Here is a 24087-nt window from a genome sequence, read left to right as displayed (position 1 = left end):
ATCTATTATTTCCACATCCTTCAAAGAAATGCACAAAGGTGCCAATTAATTCACATTAATCAAACACATTTTCAACCAGATGAATAACTCCTTAATAACAGAAGTATACAAGCACAGCAAAAATGTAGATCCCATTATTATTGCATGAAGATAAGACATGCAAATTATTTCAAAGAAAGCTAAGTGAAAAGTTTCATTCACAAAAATTAAATGAATCTAATATTACAATACTACATAGCATAGTTGCCAAGTCAATTTAGTTAAAAAAAATATCCTGAACCTTTAAATACTATTTGAAAAAAGCATATGTGAGACTTATTGCACTCTTTAGCAAGACTGTTAAAACTGTTATCATTCCTTCCATTAGGTTCTTGTAATTTAAATAACGTTTCTTAAAAGGCCACAGTAACATTATCAAATACTCTCATCAGTTAAACTCTTGTTTACTTAAATATTTATTTTGATAACATATGCAGAACCCTGCCATTATATATAACTAACCCAAAAGTGGTATGTATGTAGCACAGCACCAGACACAATACAAAGAAGATATGAACAGTAGAATATTCTTGTACATTGTGCAGTGCCTCATGCAGAAGCTCGTACAGAAGGCTGATATTTTTATCCACAGTACAGAAGAGCAGTGAGGACAAGTGGGCACACTCTTTTTGGCATGGAAAGATTCTGTATGTTTCACCGAAAACTCCAATTGCTTTATTTTATTAACTCGTCATTTGCATCTCATAGATGCTGAAAACAAGAACAAGACAAAGTAATTGGAAGATATCTTAACAGATTTTAAGATTGGATTTCAAAACGTTACTTGCAAGAAGGTTAGATTCTGTCCAGAGATGGATCAGACAGGACGCATAAATTAAAATATTCATTCCCTTAAAGATAATCATGGACAAAAATCTTTAACAAGTGAACACATTCTCTGAAATTCTCTTTCAGATTTTTACGTTTGTGTCAAACTATAAGATTTAAAGGAAATTCCAAATCAGCTGTTAATAAATTTGATTAAATATCCTACAATTTTAAATAACATGATTTTATGTACATCTTAGAGGTTGAATCTTAAGGCTTTGAAGCTTGTTTGGCAATAAAACCACTTCTGCTTAAGAAATCCATCAATGTATCAGAGGATTACAACATTGCTACACTGGAGCAACACAAGATCTCTGGATTTTCAAATAGTTCAAGCTTTCAAGCTTTGTTTCGGTTCCCTTTTTAATAATTAGAGAGGTCGATTTCACTGTCCAAGGGTTGAGCGCTATAGAAGTAACTCTAAACCCCACCAGCTTCCCAGATGCATGTTCTTACTTGGGGCTTGAGCAGGTGTGCCTGCGTCAAGAATTCAATCACTTCCTTGTTTCCAGTTGCTAGAGCCTGGAGAGAAGAAAGGCAGAACAGCAGACAGAAATATTCCAGTTAGTCTGCACCCAGCAGAACACTGAAGCTGATTGTAACATCACATATTCAAAAAATTCTCAAAACATTCCAGACAATTAAGTGAGTGAGGGATAAAGCTTATTTGACAATCGTAAGCATTAAAAAAGCTAGAAAAGACCTCGGTGAACAACTGAGTTTTTGAACAGTTTTTATTTCTGCAGTTCAAGCCCAATTAAGTCTCTTAAATATTTTTTAAAATAATTAATTTGCGTGCTTCATTTTATGTTTTACTTGTAATGAATAAAATAAAATTGATAAAAAATTTTCAATCGTGTTTCACAAAGTAAGGTGTAACATTAAATATTTGGCAAGAGTTTAGCTACTGGTACATGGGAGTTTCGGAATCATTTACCAAGATTAATGACCACTGACTATTTCAAAAGTTTAAAAATCTATTAATCACATAAATACATTTAGTAAGGTTTTTTTTGTGCAATGGGAATTCTCTGATTTTAAGAGTCTATAAATATAGTAAGGTAGATTACACACAAAAATTACAATTAAAACGGAATAAAAAGAAACATACCACTTCCAGTGGGGTCTGTCCATCATAGCCTGTCAAATCCATGCTAGCTCCAGCAAGACTCCAAATATTTAGCCCATCTAGGTCTCCACTAGCTGCCAGGCTGATACAACCACAATTGCTTATTTCATTTACTGTTCTGCTGTACTTTTGAACAACATGCACATACAACATAGCAACTTCAAACAGATTCAACCTTCCCATTGTAGATCTGACTACAGCATAAGTAAAAATTGTAGTTCATGTTCCAAATCATATGGCAATACTACATCTCATTTTAATAGGATCCAAGACCTGCAGTTCCTTCACTTGCTTCATTTCTTTTAAACAGAGAAAATATTGCTAAAGCACTCATGAATGAAAAAAAGTAATCATTTTTTACAGTTAGCATTTTTGTAAACAGTCAACTGTGGGACATATTTTATTACAAGATATAAGAATGATCAAAAAGATATTAAGAGACTGAATATTGTAGTGCCTTCTGAAAAAATCTGTTCTCAATTAGAATTTGAGAAAGACATGACACATAAAAACCCCATCTTAACAAATCTGTCTACACTGGCCCTTGCAGCATGGTTGGGAGGTATGCCACAGAATTTTTATTTTTTTTAAAGTGTTGGATACTACTTCATATAAGATCAAGACTTGCAATGCAGCATGGCTTGAAAAGCCACTTCACATGCTTGGCTTGAATAAAGAGATACGGATGAAGCAAATATTAGGATTTATATACTATATGTTTACAACATACTGTACATGGTGACCTTGTTATAAGTGATCAACATAGGCCCATAGATATAATTCAGCACATTAACTTTACACTCTAGATTTTATAGGTATAGTTGAAGTACAACTGCCTTTTTTGGTCTTTTTTGGTGAATGCATTGTACATGAACAGATTAATGTGTCCATGTGGTCTCTTAACTATGCGATATGACTGCATTCCATGGTTTACAAAACAGGTTGAACTAGACTCTACACACAAGGTGAGGGTTGGGAGGAGGGGTTGGTATGGTTCAGGACTGACACATTGCAAGTCTGGCCTTTTGCTTGGTTGAAACAGAATTACGCCAAAAGAGAAATCTTCATTGTCTGGTTGGTCACCCGCACAGACCTTTCCTGTTTTACACAAACCACAGAATTAGGGTCTGTCACGTCTGTCCTACTTGTCTATCTTCCTTTTTGCTTATCTTTTCTCAAAACCCCTTTTTAAGGTTAGTACTTAAAAGATTACTGAAGATCTAGTTATTGCTGTTCATGCTGGCATAAATCATACAGTTTCCATAAAAAATGAATGCAAAGATCTTAGAAACAAACTGAAGAGAAAATCCAAGTCTGTGGTTTACTCATGGATCTTGTCTACACCTTGTAAAGATGAACTTTAAATATAATATGTGCTTGAGAATGTCATGTACTAAAGATGAGTTCAGCTTTCTCAGCCACTGAAAGAATTGATAACAAATATTATAAAGATAAATTACATATGAATGAAATAGGTACTAGCAGAGTGCCAAAGATCTAGAGTCAAATATTTACAGAGAAATTTAAAAGAACATCTAAACTAAAATAGAAATAAGGACATTCCAAAGAAAATCTGCAAAAGAAATCTGCAAACAGTAGAGTCAAAATGGAATTCCAAGGGAAAAGAAAATTTGAAAAACCAGATAATTAACTGCTTAAACTTAAATGTAAGTAGTATTAGGGGAAAGATGCAATAAACCGTAATAAAATTTAATTGGAATCACAGAAACATAGCAAGACTGAAGTATATAGTTTTGTGGTTACAAAAATTCCCAGAGAGATGTGAAAGATGAAAGAGGTGGAGTTGTGCCACTGTATACTGAAAAGAAGCCCTAGAATCAGAGGTCATAAATTCTATGTTATATGCATCAGGCATTTAAAAAAAATACTCAAATGGTAAAGTAATAGGAGGGTTCTACAGGAACACACAATTAGATACAAATTATAATGCAGCATTCTAAATTTAAATATTTAATGTACGTGTAAAAAATAAAGAAATATTTATAATGGGAGATTCTTATTTTCCTCACATAAACTGTAAAAAAGCATTCGAAACATCAGCAACTGAAACATGAGAGGTATGGCTAATGATTACTTTTTACTCAGGTTGTCAAGGCTCCTGACAACAAGAGCATTGATCTAGGAATGGTAACATTTTGAAGTCAAACTGCCTGAAAATCAAAACAGAGGCTATAAAGCAGTAGTCTTAATTATTTTATTTATTAGCAAGAAAGTGAGGAAATGGTGCAGCTACAAGATGAGGTATACACCTGCCATACTGAAAGAACAAATGTAGCAGTGAGATTAATTGAGATTTGTGAATTCTGGTTTGGAACTTCCCAGGTGTTATTAGTATTCCCACATTTTGGGGACTGAAAATTGATAGAAGTTGCTTTAACCAGAGCATACCACCGTCTCATTTTCCTGAGGCCAATAGATGCCTCTCTATATTGATGGCTTGTTTTCCCTGAGTCAGTACATGAACAACTTCAAATGACTGGACAGACGAGAAGAAAGATTATGACAAGGTCAGGCCACCGTACTCTTATCTGCTTTCAGGTTCCTTCACTTAAGAGGTGGCAGCAATAAGGTAAAGAGGTAAATGCAAGAGGCTTATTTCCCCACTTACCTACATAATTCTGTTCCCACGTCTTCTAGTTCTTCTCGGGATAAGTGGGCCCCTGTCTGTCTGAGCAGTCTGATCACCTCTCTCTGTCTACCAAGAAACAGAAAGGACAACTCGAACCATCACAATACAACTCTGGTCCTTAAAAGCCTCATAGACACACATTTCGTTATTTCACCTGAGCTTTTAGTCATTTAGCTGTATTAACTATATGCTATGGTCACTTATTGTGAATTTTAAGGACTGGCAACCATTTTCTTTACAACTCTATATTTCAGTTTTCTGTCATGTCAGACAGCAGGTCATGCAGAATATCTAATCTGTATAATTGAAAGCTTTTGTGCAGGATATCAACAAAAAAAACTGAAGAAAAACACCTTTGCAATATCCCTACCACCTCCACGGTGGTGCATTTTAAAATGAAAAAAGTTTTTCCTGCTTTAGTTAGTGTTCAGATTACATGCTCTGTGCTCCTACATGTTTTGCCATAGATAAATAAAAGTATATGTGATTTTTTGTGGATAAATCTCCCCTGGCATCCCTTATCTACTCACACTGCAATGCTTTATTATTTCCAAAGGGAAAAATGTCTGTTACATGACTTGTACACAGGATGGATTTTTCTAACATTCAGAAACGTAATAAGAATAATGAGTTCTGAGCACTGATTTTATTATTTTTTTTACATTTACATCATAATAAACAGTAATAATTACATTAAAAGAAAAAGCTTTTGTCATATGTTTTGAAATATGTTTAACAAATAATAAGAATGCAAAGTTCAAGACAATGGTGAAGGCGTAACCTTTACCACATTTGACTAAACATTAAATTCAAATCAAGAAAAGATAATCAAAAAAATAAATTTGGAAAAGCAATCTTTTCAGATAAACTACCAGTTTCTATACAAAAATTGTATTCATTCCAGACCTCCATTAGTAAAGCTGTAGTTTACTTCTGGCTTATACAGTCATTACAAGCAATCAGAAAATTGTTTTCATCTTCCTCAGCAAGAAGATTCAATAACACAAAAGTCCTTAAGTAGGCAGGTCTTTCAAGTCAATTTGTATAGTCCTTACATATAAAAGCAAGAGTGTCATTTCTAATAATAAATACCACGAGTTTGAATGTATATGACTCCTGATTATGAGATGTTAACCTCAAGCTGAATATCTTAATTTAACACAGTTTTCTTTTAAGATATTTTTTTAAAGTATGAACTAATGCAAAGAATACTGATTGCAATAAGTGATTATTATGCATTTTATTTTATTTTAAGATAAGCAAAACACTAAAACCTTGAGGCTTGAGTGATTACAATGCTTTTTTTGGTAGGCTCACACTATTTACAGAGGAGCAATGTATTTAAGATAACATACGTCTTCACCTTAGATTATCATATTGATGGATTGGGATTTGTGGCATAAGAAGAAATTTAAAATAGCTTCATGGAAAGGAATCGCATAATAGTGTCTTAGCCAACAGAACAGTGTATACTTAAAGCAAATGTCATGAGTCATGAACTCCAAACAGTTCTTAGCACCGCATTCATAAGAGACATTAAGCTGAAAGTGCTTAACAGTTCCTAGGGCAAGCAGGGACAAGTCAAGACTGATCCTCACAGAACGTTTGTGGTTTCCAGAAGAGCATTGAAAAAAAAAGAACAACTATATTCATACAATACATTTCATGATTACAGTGGAAAATCATAAGCCTTATGAAGTAAAAACTAGTGTAAAATATTTTTGTAAAAGCATAAATAACCTAGGAAAGGATCACCACAGGCTTTATTTCAATAACCAAAAATAGGGATGAGCTTCTCTGATCTTTCAGCGCAGTGAACACATGATAAAGAACAGTAAACCACACCAAAGAACAGTGAAACAATAGTGAAGACAATACTTTCTGTGTTTTATCAAACAAAGTTGTAATTTGTGCCCAGGACCTATTTCATTTGTTGATTAAAGACATTTTTATGAGCAGCTTCACTTACTGGAAGAAAATAACACATGATTTGTTTTGCCTTAGCTTGGAATTGTACACCTCACTTCTATGCTTGCTGCAGAAAGGAATTCATTTCCAATAAGCAGGTAAGTCTGGTTTTAAAACAGTGTCTGTACATTTACCTAGCTCTGCTGGCAGCAGCATAAGATGGAAGAAAACCTTGTTTTAACATAATGTACGAGCTGCAGAAACTGCAGGAGGAAATCGGTGGATAAAGGAATAATTCCTAAAACCTTCACACTCATGGGTGTGGTATACAAAAGAAAAATAAGTCCGTAGGAACTTATCTCCCTAATGAGTCTTTCCACATACTGATGATTAATAATTTCATGATGACAGTATTTCAGTTGTTTCATCTTTCTTCTTCCATGTGTTTGGCAGTTTTCTCTGAAAGATGCCACTCATTACAACTAAATGTATAGATATCCAAAGGCATGAATGTTATTCCATAGCTTACAAAGAAAAATCAAAGTGTCGTTTGTTTTACTTCATATGCATCAAAAGGGCCATGAAAGGCAGAAGCTCAATGCAAGACATGGTCTTTCAGCTTTCATAAGCTGGTCTTGAGGACATAAAACTACCATCTTTAAGGTTGCATATTTATTTTACATCACCATTATTATCACAAGTGATTCAGCGGACACTTAGTAACAGCATATACATTAAATTAATTGCAATTAACATGCACTTATTGATGCTCATTTGCAACAAGAGAGAAGCATTAAATGACAAATACGGAATGAAAACTTTTCTCCACCTTTAACATTTTACCTTCCGTATTTCAATTTGTCGTTTGGTAGTAGGCGATGCATCTGGCATGTTAGCACATGTTGCAGAAGATTGACTGAGAATCACAGTCCCTTCTCATTGGTAATAAATCTTGTTGTTGTCTTTCAAGACAGAGTTAGCAATTACATCAGGAAAATTCAGAACAATAGAAGAGTCAAATTCAACCTGACTCTTTGAGCCACAGAGACGGTTTCTGTGAGAGACGTCTCTCAGTCATCACCTGTCAGTACTGATATTAAATCATTAATATCAAAGGTAACAACCCATTTATACAAGGTCAACAAGGCTAAATTTGGAGAAATTTAAACTTCCTGTCCTGGTTAGACTAAGAAGGCAGATCTACAGGCAAAACTTTACCTTTTCACTTTTCAGAGAGATCAACCTGCACTTGTAACTAAGCTGGAGATGCTTTTAAGCCACATTGAGCTTGTCTTGGAACACATAATGGGAGTTATACTCTCATGACGTACTTTCAACAGGGAAGGAGAACATTTTAAATACACAACACATCATTCACTGACAATCCTAAATTAAGAAAGACTGGTGGTATATACGAAAACCTCTACATGAAAACTCATCAGATGAGGGTCACTTATTTCCCTCCATAAAAGTGCATAACTTGGTTTTGCACAACACAATTTGCCAGTGATAAATAAGACAAGGCTGTACAAATGCTTCATGATCAGGACGAAACGAAAATTGTGGAAATTGCTTGCCATAGTTTTAGATACTGAATGTGTAATTCAAAGTGATAGCATTGGTATAAAGAGATATACAACATTAAATTTTATTTGACCTAAAAAGTGGAAGAATTCACAATACACTTTACACAGTGACACGAAACCACTGCTGCATTTGAAATTTATTTTAGTACGTACAAAGACCTATTCTACTTTTGCCCATAGGTACATGGGAAATCAGGATGCACAAAGAGCTTACATTTAAGCATTTGAACCATAGCTGACAATAAGCAACAAAAGATAAACAAGAAAAGCTATCAGAAGCCAGCATGACATTGTGCTTACCCTGAGAAATGAAAAGCTTGGCACATCGCCAGACAACACATCTAAAAAAATGTTACATAAAAGCTGTTTAGTTTAGCAGTAGGCTGACCAGCCATCATCACTTAAGAAAAGGATCTTTTTATATGCTTAATATTGAAAAGTCTGAAAAAATGGATGTGGTTGACCATCTTTCATAAGGCTTACTGCTTCTTCTGTAATCAAGAAAATAATCATGGGCGCAATTTACTGTGTGCCAAAGTTATGGTTATACTGTGTTCAGGGGTCAGGCTGTAAAAGGCATACCGGCTTTAACTAATTTCCATGTGCCCTATGAAATTTGTCTTATGAAAGTATGACATTCATCATGAGGAAAGCACTAGTACTCTTTTTTTATCTTGAAAACACTGTGATGTTACTGTTAATTTTAGGTGAAATTAACAGTAACATCACAAATTAAAGAGGTCTGTTATACTCTCCCAATATATTTGTAGGCAGGCATTGCTACAGTCAAATTAATTATAACAAAATGACAGAAATTGATTTCTAACAATTAGCCTAATTAAGTATAATTAATTAAATGGCCTCTGAACTCCATTATAGTTTTCCCCCATGATAAACCCAGAATGAGAGTCTAAATCCCTACATGGACATTTTTCCAAATTGTAAAGCAGTACTTTGGGCAAAAATAGTTTACCCCTAACATTTTTAATGAGCTCACAGCAGCTTAGTTTCATCTGGCCCCTATTTGTAGTTAATTTTTCCACTGGAGTGGGACCAACATAAAGGTCACTATGGAATTCTAAGAGAAAATTAAAATTCAGGACTTGTCCCTTTTGCCCGTAGCAAAATGACCAATTTAAGCTTTTGTTCCTAGAATTTAATCATCTACATTATCTGTATTGTAAACTTAAGTCAAGATGCTACTTTGGGGGATTGAATAAGGCCCGAATTAAGGGGGAAAAAAAAGATGAGAGAAGATGCAAAATAAAGCTTTAGGTTTCTCTACAAACTGAAATTTCCAAAATGCAAAATCAAAGGTAAGTTTTCAACCCATGTTGAGCAATACATCAATGTTCACTGCAGTATTGGTTTAATTTTTGAATGTGAATGTTAACATTTGTGTTTCAATGCAATTTATCATCTCAATTAATCTAGTCTGTACATTCACTAATCTCTGTAGATTCCATGGATGTAGGAAGGTCATTTTGCGTTTCTTACAATTAGTGGGTCTTCTAAGTGCAATATTATGCACGAACCAATAAAGTATTTTTGAAAACATCACATTTTATTTATAACCTGTACTACAGAAAGGTATTTTACATCTGATCTAATATTTTATTATTTATTGTTTAACTGATTTGAAGTTGTTAACTTGATGCTGTTTGTAATAGTCATTGTCTTTGCTCCTAACCACCTTACTGTATGTGTTAAACTACTTAAGGTTTAATGAAGTTACATTGCTAAATAAAAAAATCTGTGACAGTACCTGAACCTGGTTGCATTCTTCAGAGGTGTGTCGCCATAGCGATCCTTGGTGTAAACAGTGGCTCCATGGCTCAGCAGATACTGTACCACTTTCAGGTGACCCTCACAGGCCGCAACATGAAGTGGAGTCCTACCATCATAGTCTTTGCTATTCAGGTCGCTTCCCTAAAAGAAAGTACAGCTGCAGTATTTTACCATTACACAGACCACACACAATAAACTGACGAAGGATAATTCTAACTCTTATAACATACAGATAACAAGGATACAAGCAAAAAAAAGTATCCTCTTGGTTTTTTGCAGTGTTTTTTCACTCTAATATCAATCGTTGTTCTAATATCGATGTGTTGAACAACCATCTTATATTATGGAAAATGTATTAAAATATGTATTATTCTACAAAAACCTATAAAAGCTACCCTCAAGTCTTTTCAAAAGAACTTACAGTGTATTTTTTGCATTTTCTCTGTCCCCCAAAATACATTTCCTCTTTCCAAATAATAGATGAGACTTAATGATTAAAATAAACCTGTTATATTAAAAAATCATGTTCAGAAAAATTAGGTTAAAGGGAAGTCATACTTGATTGAATCAGAAGAAGCATTTCTCATTAGTACATGATTAGATAACACAAATGGCAAGTTGGGTATATTAAATCACAGAAACAAATTTTACTCACTGCTACAGTAGATGTCATTTATTGAAGGCTTGCTTTTTTGTTGCTTAAAGTGTTTATATTTTTTCTTGGCAGAGTTATAGACAGAATATTAACAATTTCAGATTTCCCACTCCACCAAATACAGCATGTGCTGGGCATGTTTATAGCAGTGCACTATTTCTTTGTCTAATAATTGTAGGCCACCCAGCCATAAATCATAGATAATATCTAGGAAGCATTGTTGTTTTAGCAAGAGACAATATCTTGAACATTCTGTCTAAATATTCTTGGAATTTACACCTATCTACACCACCAGACTGAAAGTTAGTTACGTGAGAATAAAAGTTTGCATTTGTTGCCATTAGCAAATCTTCCAATTATTATGTGACTCTCTCCTTCGGAAGGTGTGAAGAGTTCACCTTCCCTCATTCAAGGAACCAAAGATGACTTTATCATCATAGCCAGTCTCTGACCTAAAAAAAGACTTGTACTCCACATACAAAGTGCACCCATGTCAAAACATGAACAAGGAATCTCTCTTGTCATCTTCTGGGTGAGCTGTGCTTCACTCAAACTGGTTTATCAGGATGAACCTGCTACACTGTAATGACAGGGAACAGCACTAGAGAAACCCAGGAGAGATACACTGAATCACAAAGTGTGCATTCTTCCTCCTCAGGCTCGTGACTGTCGGTCTCCCAGAGTGATGTCTTCAGTGAATGGCCTTAGGAAAGAGGTCTAACAAGTCCGCTCTGTACTCAGAGCCCTTGTAAACAAAGATGTGCACTATCTGGTTTGATTTCCTGCGTGTTTTGTTTCTCTTCTGTGACTATTTCAACTGTAATTTTCAATTTTTTGTCCCTTAACAAACAGTGAAAATTCGGAATGAATTTATTGCAGTGTAAAAATGTTTTTTGAATTTCCCCTCTACCTCACTTCACTGCATTCTGCATCATACTACCTTAATCACCACATATAGATTTATTACAATTTCCATATGCTCCCATTTCTGTTTTATCACCATCCTCCATTTTCTTTTCTGCTCTCACATTAATTACAAGTGCTTTCCAGTACATGGCCATATTGTAATTAAAATTCATGTAATCATTAATTTAAACAATTTCCTCTGCTATCAAGCATTGAGGTAATTCCATTATTCCAAGGACATATTTCAGGTCTTCAAGGCCTAGAAACAAAGCAAACAGGATGGATGCACACTCTTGACCACATTACAATGTATTAAAAATATACAAGCTTTTAGCGGACTTCATCCTGTATTTAATTAATTTCTGTTAGACAACACCTCGTTAGCCTTGGGTGTAAAAGTATACAGTTTTAAATTTTAGATTTTATTCCGAAAAAAAAACATACCATAACGTACCAAAATTACCCTGTTAATTCACTGTTCTTTATCATGCAGAATGCTGTGATTCTTTAACTGTACTGTTTTATAGTAACCAATATAATGATGTGCGGGCCATCTGGGCTTAGTCACAATCCACCTCATAAAAATTTCATAAGTCAAGATTCTGCTTTGGTAAAATATGTGAATTCTAGCCAGAATGTTATTAGCCTTTTTCAGATGTGGAGCAGAAATGCAACAAATGTGAAAGTTACACACTTTGTGAACATTCTCGTCATGTACCTTCTGCAGTTAATACTAGTATAACATAATGGCAGCAGGTAGCTTACCATTTCCCGAATGGCTTCCAAGGCATTTATGTCCCCAGTTTGAGCAGCAGCACAAGCCAATGAAGGCGTCAGGGCATCACGGATGGCCTCCAGCTCCTGAAGCAGAGGAGCAGTTAAGATGACAGACCTATGACCTCCAGACTCAATGATACCATTGTGATCTTTAATAAAAGCATCAATATCAGTGCGTCGCAGGGGGAAATCTACATACTGTACAGAAACAGAAATATTGAAAAGACAGGCGAACAGGTCTGAATGTTAATACTGGTCACATGACAAAGGGAGCATTTGGAGTTCTCTTTTGACAAAGAAGTACCAGTATCAGAATAAATTAATTTGATGCTGGAAGAAAACAGATATTGTTCACATGTTGTAATTGGGGGAAAAACAGCCATCACATTTTGGAAATGAGATGGAAATTATAATACATGCATACTTCCCAGGTTATTAAAAAAAGGTACAGCATTATTATTCTGCAGCAATACATATAAAACATGAAGAATTGTCTTCCGGTTAGGTGGCCTGGTCACAATAACAATTAAATGTTTTTCATGTTCATGTACCCTCAACAGCTCAGAACACTCTTTACCTGATGCAGAGACCTGGTGAAAGGGACTCTTCAAGTGGTAGTATTTGGTAAAATATGATATACAGCAGTGGGTGGATCTAAAGACAGAGATAAGTGGAGCACGGCCTTTTCTTTGAAATCAGACTTTTAAAGAAGATGCTTATTTCTGTGAATTCTTTCATTGCACCTTATGGTGACCATAAACTCTATCACAACAAAAGAAGAAAATGCCCTTTGGTTTTTGCTTTGTTTTTCTTTAATACAGGTACCATAGAATGCTGGATATCTTTATCAGATATCCACCCGGCAAGAAGGTGCTGAATTGTTTGAGTTTTATATTGTTTGCTTATTAAGCTATAGTGGTAACAAAAACAAAATAAATAAAAGAAGACATAATATTACAAAATATTTATTAGAGACCCCCATTTACTTCTGTGCTTTTGGTTTGCTGTCCTTGTGCCATACTGTACATGCAGTTTATTCAAAATATGCGCTAAAAATAAGTCACAACTAGTTACGAAGCAGTAAAATATACAGGACTGCTTCCTACTAGACTATACTATGTACTGAATACTACATGTTTGGGTCTGCTGGTCTTCAGAAAACACAATTTTTTTGTTTTTTAATTAGTATCTTCTAAGATAAGCTGGAGAAATTAACTGTATTATATTTCATCTATACTTGTTTCTACATTTAACAAATGTGTTTAATGTGAGTTCACATCACTGCATTTACTAAATCCTGATATGCTCTCACAAATGTCTATGCAGATGTCTAAAACTCATCTTAGCTACGAGCAATGGAACGAGATAAATGGACCAAATGGCCTTCTCTCAGTCGTAACGTCCCATATTCTTAAAATACCTTAAAAAAGGAAAAGAACCAGACACTCATGTAAATCGTGCTTCTCACCTCTTTGCAGCTGATGCTCAGTGACTTTGCAACGACCTGGATGAACCTGCTGTCTCTCAGTGACAACTTGGCTCCCTGAAGCGATGCAATCATCTCCCCCCTTAGGTTTTCACTCAGCATCTGAGAAACAGTGTGAATAGCCTTACGCTCGTACAGAAGCATGAATACTGAGCAATATTACAGGATAACTACTGTCAAAGCACACTGTATATCAGACAGGAAAACATAGCGTATAGCCACATATAGATTTTATCATGAAAACTGATCATTAACACAGATTTAGTTTCTGGGTGAAAACGTGATCACCTTATCAGAGATAAAGCAGAGAAATGTGGTCATAAGAATTTAGCATCAGTTGTTACAGGAAATTTGCTGAACATCATATCAGAGACAAAGGCTGGGCTGCAAAGTATAGATTTTCAGAAACGTAGGAAAAATCTGATTTTTATTGCCTTGATCACAGTTATTAATATTAATAAGATCATTAAAAATTAAATCTGAATAAAGTGTTTGGTCTCCAACTAGAAGCTAATTTAAATGTCTGAACCACAAAGTCCAAAGGATTTCAAGCACAGCAGATCTATGACCGCCAAAGAAGGGTTGTTAGTTGGGTTTAAGGAGGATATGTTTGAATACATTTTAGCCAATACAGTGAGTGTGCAGGAATTTTAAATAGTAGGCAAATATAAAAAAAATTCATCTACTACTATAAATCTTACTGGATTCTCGTCCAGGGTATCGACCCACCTTGTGACCTGCACTTCCTAAATTGGTTCCAGGTTTTCCTTATTATTGGGAATTATTATCATTCTGTTAAAGGGTAGATGGACTGTGAATCGGTAGCTTGCAATGAATATAGGACCATTTTACAAAAGCATTAATGAGCAACAGTATTGTTTTGCAAAATTCCAAATAAGCCATTCAATGCGCAAAAGCTGCAGTATTATTTGGCCTAAGCTTTGAAAACAGTTGTGTAACTCCTATAAAGACAAGGACACACCTACATGCGTAGGCTGAGAAGTAGCAAAGATCTGCACTACAGTCTGTTTTTACAGAAAATATATAAGCAAATTAAAAGCTACCCCTTCAAATGAGAATTTCAGTATGTTTCTCATATTCATACCAATAGGCTTTCTGTTAATGGTGTACATGAGCAGGTGAAAACTGTTTTAGGTGTTTACATTTATAAAGTTATAGCCTAAAAAATCATTAGAAATGTACAGCTGCTAAATGTCAGGAAACTAGAAGACTGAATTGCAGATTTCTACACCAGTGATTTAATGATACAAATACAGAATATTGGTGTAATATTATACCAATAACAACTAAGGTGAAACAGGGAACTTTACAAATGTGAAATATTTCCGATTACTATGGTATCAGTACTTGCTGTACTGATGGTTTGTGCACTGATGCATTTTATTTAATCTAAAAAAAATGTACCTTTCTTTTCTCATCCAAGCTGAGATGCTGTTTTGCCAGTACATATGACAGTTTCGCAAGGGCAGCTTCTGGTGTCATGTCACAACCTGCTATCAAGCCTGCATTGCTCAGTGCCTGTAACAACGTTTACATATTTAAAACAACAATGGCAAAATGACATGAAAATGAAACTATGTTCTGATGAGAAACCAATCAAAAACGGCAAAACTTCTGAAAAAGTCAACTATTACAAAGGTACTAGTCGTGTTCTTTCTTGAGTGCCTTACTGAATTCATAGGTAAGTCTAGATCTCATGTTACCATTTAAAAAAAAAAAAGATTTTCTGGTAATGTGAAATAGTGCAATCTGGGAGATGTGCTATTTTCACGAGTGCTGCACATCTAATTTCAAGCCTACATATACAGCACTTAGTGTATGTACTGTTATAGGTCACATGTAAGGAAAATAAACGTAGTCTAGCATTAGATACCATGATGGTTATCTAATTTAAACTACTTTAAGAGTAGACATGAATAACAAGCACAACACAAGCTCACATTATTTTAGCTGTACTTTCCAGTAACCTGACTACCACCACACCTTTATTAAGGTAACCCATATGTGTATTGATCATTTCACTGGCTAGAGGCCCTTGGTAAAGTACCTACTGGACAGATGATGCAGTCTGTTATAGAGGAAGGTGTTCTGTTACCCCCAAATAATAATGGAAATCTGACTCTTGATGTCAAGACATAAGTGGGAGACATCAATATAAGTATGTAAGCAGATAAGAGATAATGGTCAAATACATAATCATTATCACAAATACATTACAGGCCACAATAAAGTATTTGCCACCAGGTACCTACAGCACAATTGCACCAGTACAAGATCTGTGTGTTGATCTCCAAGATGCCCTGGGGGCGACATGCTGAGTGTCCCTACTCTAGACAAACTAGTCTGCATATAAAGAAGCTCGATGTGACCATTTTAGTTTCAGAGGCTTCAAACAATCCCCATAAGGGATTTTGGTGGGTGAGCAATCAGAGATACTGTTTTGGCTTTGCCCTTAATGGCTGAGAAATTGACAGCTTAAGGACAAGGTTGAACCTCCCACTAGGTAGAATGAAAAAAAATCTTATTTAAAGGTAATAGTAATTCAGGCAGATGGAGGGGTACAACGTAACTGATGCAGGAAATGGGTACTTAATGCTTACACATATACTAAGGTTCACATAGCTAAGGTGTACATGCCTCCTTAAAAAAACATTTAGAATTCTACCCAGTAGATACTGTATATGTGTGCAAGCAAAGATATTACATAAACTGTAAAGTGCAGCTTTTAATCTTCTAACAACATATCAGATTGCACTGGCATACCTTGCCGGTGGCATAGGACTCTGTGACTGAACCCCGTAAGCACTGTGTACAGTTGATCATGACGACACCCCTGTCTGTGGCCTTGCGGAATTCTTCTAGCAAATCGGCTCGATTGTCAGGGGCATTTCCACTGCCATATGTCTCCAGGACAATTCCTTCCATAGGGGGCTGCAAGAAGGCACGCACCTCAAGGGAGAAAACAAGATTTATTTAACCAAGGTTGCTGACATGTACCCATCAAAAAATGTGATTATATAAATTGCTGCAAATTTTGAGGTGGTGACATTGCTTTTTTGCTCTGTATCATTTTAATGATTTTGGCATTTTAATAAGACAGATTTGTAAAGAACCACATTCTTATTGTGATGAGAAAATGAAAATGGTTTGCATACTATTCTGTGACCCATTGAATTCATATTAACTTTCCAGAAGCCAATTTACCTCCTACAGGGTCCTGAACAAGACAGATGCTGAAGCAAATATTATCCCACAGATTTACTTAGCAGATCCATTTGTTTTGCCCTTTCACTTGTTCACAGATCAGGCAACCAGCTACTTTTTCCACCATCAGGAATTTAAATTTGACTATTATTTTGGAATAATCATTTGGTATTGAATCCAGCTTGTTTCAAGCATCCAAACAGATCATGAAGGACTGAAGAGATGTGAACATTCTCACTGACACATACTTTGCACGAAACTGCCAAATATGTGTCAAATGAGATGACCATCAAAGGCATTTTTCCTGTTTACATCTGACATGCTATTTATACAATACCACCAACAAATAGAAAAAAAAGTATAATAATCCTAAACTAAGAACTTCTTAATACTCTTGTCCTACACTTGTAGACACCCAGGAAGCCTTAGGACTTTTTTATTAAAGAACCCTTTGCAACTCAAAGTCCTGAACCCCAAAAGCCTTTAACCCAAAAACATAGGCAACATATAGCACATCCTAGTATTCATCTCATCATCCCAAAAGAGTAAAGAAAATTTGAATTTTTATTAAAGATGTGTAGCATTGTAGCTAAACATTTTACCTGTTATCCTGTTGGCACAATAATCTTTGTTATTAGTAAGCAAACCGGTATAGATGGGTACTCATAAATGAGACAAGTTTCAAAGGACATTGCATTCCCAGATGCATGCCATGCCAAACCCTCACATCGGGGAAGCTGTGAATTCCCCATAAGATAGGTGCACAACCTCCGCAGTGCCCACACATTATGGCAGCAAGATGATATACCCACATTCCAAACACACATGTACCAGCAATAGGCCCGCAGAGGAATATTACACAGTTGGAGCTTTAATAAAACAAATAATCTGTTGCCCACTGCTCTTCCATCTGTTTCTACTCCGTGTGTCTAGAGTATTAAAGTAATTCATGTGCACAATTAAGATGTGCATCCGATTCCGTTTTGGGCGATAGCTTGCATCTGGAAATTAAACGCAATTTTTACGATACATATTCATATGGCAGTCAGGTCTTCTGCAAATTGTGCCCTGGCGCTTTCATAGATCACCAGCTGGCTGGCACAAAGACATTTACTCTTAAAATCAACTTAGCAGTAAATGGTCACCACCACCTCCCCCCCGCCATGGTTTAAAATTGAAACATTCATTGTGATGGTGGTACAGAAAGAGCACCATCAATCCTGGCAGACAGGGTAGCCTATAATGCAAACTCCCCAAAGGGTGGTTCTGACTCACTACTATACTAAACAATCCCAGGCAAGAGATCCACACTCCAGAGGTTTCTGTGGAGAAGTAGAGATTTCTGATCATATCTAACCAATATAAAATGTGTACATATATACAGTATATGAAGGTGTGTGAAGTCCACTTTCACTCTTGGAAGACTAACCTAAAAGACATATAGAAAATAAGTTTAACTTATGAACAGCTCATTCCAGAACATGAAGTGTAAATAATGAGATATAGAGGTTGCCGTGTGAGTTCTGGTGACATACAGTATACATAGCAGTGACAGTTGGGAAGCTGTAGAAACTGGACTAAATTACCCACTGCTCACAGACATTAACCTAGGACGTTTGGTTAAATTCCATGCCTAAATATCCCAGAAGGACTTGAGAAGTAAGGCTTTCACATTGACTAAGTAAGTTGTTTACCTAGAACAAAGGCCTGGCTATTAAATTACAGTTGAAGGAAATGTACATACTGTAGGAGGAAAACAACGGAAAAATAAAATTGTCTAAGGCAATTAATCATAAGACTATAAAAGCCATAAAACATGCAAAGGGATATTAAAGGAGCACAAATTCCAGCTTTGGCACTAAAGCATTCTCCCCCTTTTTAATGGCTCGCATAGTAAGTGTTTAAATTTCAATGCCAACTCCCTTGCTTTTGTTGGTAATTAGACATGCTCCATAATTCTGTCTCATTTTTCACAGCATAAGTGCTCCTAGCAAGCGTAAAACCTGCCCTGTGAACTAACATTGAATATCTCTAACCAAGCAAAAAAACAAAAAAATAAATAAGTTTTGCCTAAAGGTACTTGGTCACTGTCAATACACTTGGAAATCTAAGTACACAAACATTTTGCAGTACAAATGCTACATAAATGTTAAAATTTGCATTACTCCTGTCTTATTGCTCAGCAGATCCTTTTATTTGCCTCTTTTAAAAGAACAAGATTGTGGTTTTGGGTAAAACACTAATGCAGCATAATAATAATGGTCACCAGTAACAAAGTTTACTCTTTCACTGTCTGAATAATCAAAGGTAGGTGAGAAATAATAAAAAGTAAATATTTTCCACTGGATACACGACATCACTTCCACTAAAAGCCTGTATAAAATACGAGATACTGTGCCTTTTTATACATATAGGGTGCTACATAAATACAACATGATTTCTATATAGAACAAAAATAAACAAGTACATAAACCCTACAACATATGAAGTAAAGATTACTTTTGGGGTTGCTAAAATCTTTATTTTCCCATATTGAGCAACTGGGGAGTCATTGACATGCTTACAGTCTCTGCAGTGATTCCAGGGAAGAGACGCAGGAGTCCCACATTCCTGTTCATGCTTGTCTGAATGAAAAACCTGGCTGTGGTGTTGGCTCTCCAGACTGTGTCCCAGTTAACTAAACAGGATGGGGGGGGAAAAAGGACAAACATTATTTTTATTTTTTTTTATTTCTCAGCATCTGTTTCAGAACATACTTCCGGAAACATCACTTATCAAGGCTGCAGGTCAGAATTATAGAGATGAAAAAATGCAGGTCTTTCAGAAACACAAAGAAGCAAGTGAAAACACAAAGTCTACTTGAATATCTCTATGAAACGTGGGTCGAGTGCAGACGATATTACAGAGCTTCAACCTCTCCTCAGGAAAACTTGAAAATTTGAGTTATCATCAAGGGATCAGAGTTCACAAAGCAACCTTACTTTTATACATCAGTTGCAATGTTAGGACATTCTGATCAACACTAATAAAATGTTGTCAGAAAAAATATAATTCAAAGTTTATATATGCTTCCTGAATTAATGCATTTCCAATTCTATTTGAATGGTTCTCCAATGTCTATGTTCATTGCAAAACTAAAAATATGATGGGACATCTATTCTTGAAATTGTTCATCTCTTGAGTACTTATGAGAACATGTTTACATTGACACATTATTTACATGTTTTTGAAAATGTGGAGAAGAAACTAAAATGAAGATGCTAGGATATACTGTATAGTATAAAGCGTAGCATTGAAATCAAGGGATGTTAAAGTTATACAGCACACTAATAGGGCCTCATTCAGAATACTGCATACAATTTTGGTCACTGTGTTATAGAAAAGCTAGCGCTACTCTGGAATCAACTGAAGAGAAAACATAGCATTCAGGGGTTTAAGGGAACAGAATGTACTACACTGAGAAGCTGAAGAAACTGAATCTTTTTTTAAAGCTATGAACACTACAAGAGGACCTGATTCAAGTATTTATACAAGGTACTGATAAAGACCACCCAACAGATATCTCCACAATGAACAGTGAAACAAAAAGGGCATTGGTGGAAACTACACGGAAGTGCATTTAAGAAATGGCTGGGTGAGATCCTTAGATTAATTAACAACTACTAAATGGGTTGAATGGTCTCCTCTTGTTTGTAACCTCTTAGGTTCATATGTTGCATTTCAAAGGATAACTTTTTTCTATTTTTAATTCTATTAACAAATGTGGTTATGCAAAATTTCTGATACTGAATTTTAAAATGGTATGGATAGGTGTGATCTAATATATTTAACCTTTAATACAGTGCTAAAGCTTAAATGAGCTCAACACTGTCTATAGCAATTGCTGTGAATCTCAAGACTCGCAAGATCTCAGAAAATCATTGAGCAATTTACCTGAACAAGCATGTGTTCAGCACTGTTTTATAAACTGACATGACTTATGTAAATACTATTTAAATTTGTTTTCATTATTCAACGCTTCATCCCAGTATGACAAAAAACAATGACTTGACTTTCCAAAAGGAATGCGAAAAACTTACTGCCTACTTCCCTTACATCCGCAGTTTTATTTATGGGATTAGGGCTTATAAATCATCTGTCTCGGTAAAGCAAAATGCTAGCTTCCCTAGATCTCCCAGCTCTAAAAAGTTCATTAAATCACAAGAATTTCAAAGAATGTATCACATATTTTATGCCTGGAATACTGATGTCATATTCTTTTAATTACAGAAGACGTATAGCTAGTAGCTAGCACATTCTGCATTTACATCTGTCAAATATCTTTATACATTTAGTGCCATTACGGTGGATTTTACTTCACAGTACATTCTCATTAATTTTCTGTTTTGACTCTTTTACGCACTTGATAGGATGTACGTTACCACTTCAAGAAATGGGTTTCTTCTGCAATACTGCTGAAATGGGTATGGTCTCATTTAACGTGGTCTGCTCTCCCAATGTCAGGCTTCTTTTAGGATGATTCTCAATGTTACTTTTTTAATCTTAGAAAGCTTAGAAACAATTATGGGACGAGTCCGCAATTTCCCAGCAAGAAATTTCCCAGAATCTGAAACAATCTGAAGAATTTGTCACAATGTCTGGGTTTGCGAACGAAGGTCACATTTATTCTTCAATGATAACGTCACTCTTATCCCTTATGTTCAACACTGAATTAGAGAGTGGACAGAAATCCACTGCCCCATTACCATTTCTATCCTCATCTCCATTCTCACACCAGACAGGCACCACAGTAAGCAGAACAGGACACATTTTGTGTTGACTAGCTTTCCTTGGTTTTAAGCGTGTTACCAAAAGCCTACGAAAACAGCATTTTTGCTTTCAAATTAAATGGTTTATTGCAAAACCAGTAACGGACATACACACATTTTTACACTGTGACTCTACTTTTGATGAAATAAATGAGGCATTAAAAAGAATCTGAAGGAAGAATTCCTGTCTGAGGTGCGGTTGGTGAAACTTAGAAAGTATGAGACCAAACAAGAAAAGGCGCTATTAATGAGCGAAGGAGGAAACGTACAAAACTTGAAGTGCAGCACAAGGAATAACACACCACAGTAAAGGGGCTCTTTACATTTACATTGCTTTCATAGCTACGTGGCTATAGCCTCTGTAACCACACAATGATGTTTCCACTGTTATCAGCTTCGGTTCTATTTATCCATTTGAATTAAGCAGTTGTTTACACCAGATACAGTAGATTGAATTATATTGGTTTTCATGAGATCTGTACTGCAGATTTATATTTTTCACATTTCTTCATGTATCTTATGTCTGCCAGGAAAGAATTCTTATTCCAGGATGTTTTGTGTTGTGATGTCCGTTCATATGATACTTTCTTCTTTGGTGGAAGATAAGTTTCTGTTCCTACCTCGTCTTTTTCAAAAGAGAATTAGGCTTCATTAAACACACGGAACTGTTCTTTAGTATTTTTGTACTTTGTCTTTTCACTATTATTTCAGTTTCCAAAAATCATAATAAGAATAACCTTCATTTAGCAAACTAGTTAGAGCTAAACTAGTAAGAAGAATAGGTTCTTCTTCATATGTTTTTAAATATCAATTTATCACATATCACTTGTGGTTACTTGCAGGTTAACATAGCCAATTCAGAGAAACAATAGACCTAGCTAGGTAACCTGGCTAGGTTTCCATGTCTTTGGAAGGAAACCAGAACACCTAGAGAAAAAACACACGAACACTGGGAGAACAAGCAAACTCTACATAGATGGAGCCACATTCTGGGACCCAACCCAGAACCAAGCTGTGATGAAGTAGTGCTAATTGCCATGCCACTATACAACCTAATTAATAATATTTACTTTTTATATCAACTTCAGCATTGGCTAGTGGTGCAAGGTTAGGTGAAGAAAAGGCGTTGAAACTCCCAGCATCCACCTTTGTCACTCGGTTCCCTCTGTAGAGCTTGTGATGAAAATACAGACAGACCTGAAAGATTTGTTGAAAGTTACAAAAAGTAAATATGATGAAACTCCAAGGTGACTTAAGTCACTGCATAAGTAACGGAGAACTGTAAAAAAGTTATTAGTATTTAGTACGTCTCATAACATTATAACATTATTATAGTGGATAAATCAATATAACTGTTTATTTTTTCTCTGCAACATTACATGTGAAACAAAGAAGTACAGGTTCACATTGTAATTTGTTCCTTTAATTCTTTTATGCATTAATTTGTTTGGGTGTTCTGCAGAAGATGTTAAATTAAAATAAGAGAAAGTTTCAGAGAAAACTGCTTCATATCCATCCATGAAATTTCATGTACAAACCAGATTAATTGTGACAGGTACAAAACAAAGAAAATAAAAAAAGTACATTGTCACACATTGTTCCATATTGTTTCCTAATTTTCCCAGCAAACGTTTAATGCTTTAGAGTGTGATTAGTGAAGGCTGGCAAGTGGCTTGAAGTTTAGCATCTAAGTTACTTAAAGGTTTTGAGAGGAAAGCCAGACATTTTGGAAATGGCAGGAAACATAGCCACTGAGAAATTATTAAAGCATCAGTATTGGCAAAGTATCAGGAGTAGACCTCACTCATCAATCCTCTCTCTGGCCTCATCAGATACTCACAGAAGATATTCAAATGCAACAGAGAATAAATAAATTAATACTGTTGGAAACATGTGGTTTCAGTTTGGATCCAGTCCGAGATTTTTTTTTTCTATTGTGAAATCACCAATTCCCGCCCCCCTCTCACAGAACATCACTAATTAATTCAGCTCACCTCAGCAACCTTCATTAGAGGGAAAATAATTTCTTGGACTTGCTCTCAAAACGTTTGCTGTTGGAGGTACTGACCAGTTTTCACTCCTACACTGGAGTTACCAGCTGGTGAAATTAGGCATCTCTCATTGCCAATACAGCAAGTTTATAGAATGCCCAGCAAATGTGATTTTCCCATGACAAGCCAAAGGTACTCAAGCCCACAGATGCCCAAGCAGCAATCTGCCAAGTGTGCACCATTATCTGGAAAATCTACGTGGCAGGGGGCTAATGATATAGTCAGACTCAAAAGTTTGTATCGGAACAGAA

General features: G+C 35.6%; 1 protein-coding gene across 4 annotated transcripts in view; it reads right to left on the bottom strand.

Annotated features, from left to right (window-relative positions):
• The window catches only part of aspg (asparaginase homolog (S. cerevisiae)), a 50825-nt gene that overhangs the window by 1546 nt on the left and 25192 nt on the right, over positions 1–24087 (bottom strand). For 2 of the 4 annotated variants that reach the window (XM_088648537.1, XM_088648538.1), the window contains 10 exons: positions 22856–22982; positions 19542–19654; positions 16537–16722; positions 15178–15291; positions 13735–13854; positions 12255–12350; positions 9906–10069; positions 4626–4712; positions 1979–2078; positions 1324–1389 (listed from right to left, as the gene is read on the bottom strand). In XM_088648537.1, coding sequence (XP_088504663.1) covers positions 1324–1389; positions 1979–2078; positions 4626–4712; positions 9906–10069; positions 12255–12350; positions 13735–13854; positions 15178–15291; positions 16537–16722; positions 19542–19654; positions 22856–22982 — 1173 coding nt within the window. Of the gene's footprint in view, positions 1–1323; positions 1390–1978; positions 2079–4625; positions 4713–7211; positions 8632–9905; positions 10070–12254; positions 12351–13734; positions 13855–15177; positions 15292–16536; positions 16723–19541; positions 19655–22855; positions 22983–24087 lie in introns of those variants that run through there. The other 2 variants (XR_015941683.1, XM_088648539.1) reach the window with 2 other exon arrangements.

Source organism: Lepisosteus platostomus, chromosome 10 (assembly GCF_059453375.1).
Source record: "Lepisosteus platostomus isolate fLepPlt1 chromosome 10, fLepPlt1.hap1, whole genome shotgun sequence".
NCBI lineage: Eukaryota > Metazoa > Chordata > Actinopteri > Semionotiformes > Lepisosteidae > Lepisosteus > Lepisosteus platostomus.
This window is presented reverse-complemented; position numbering and strand designations above follow the sequence as displayed.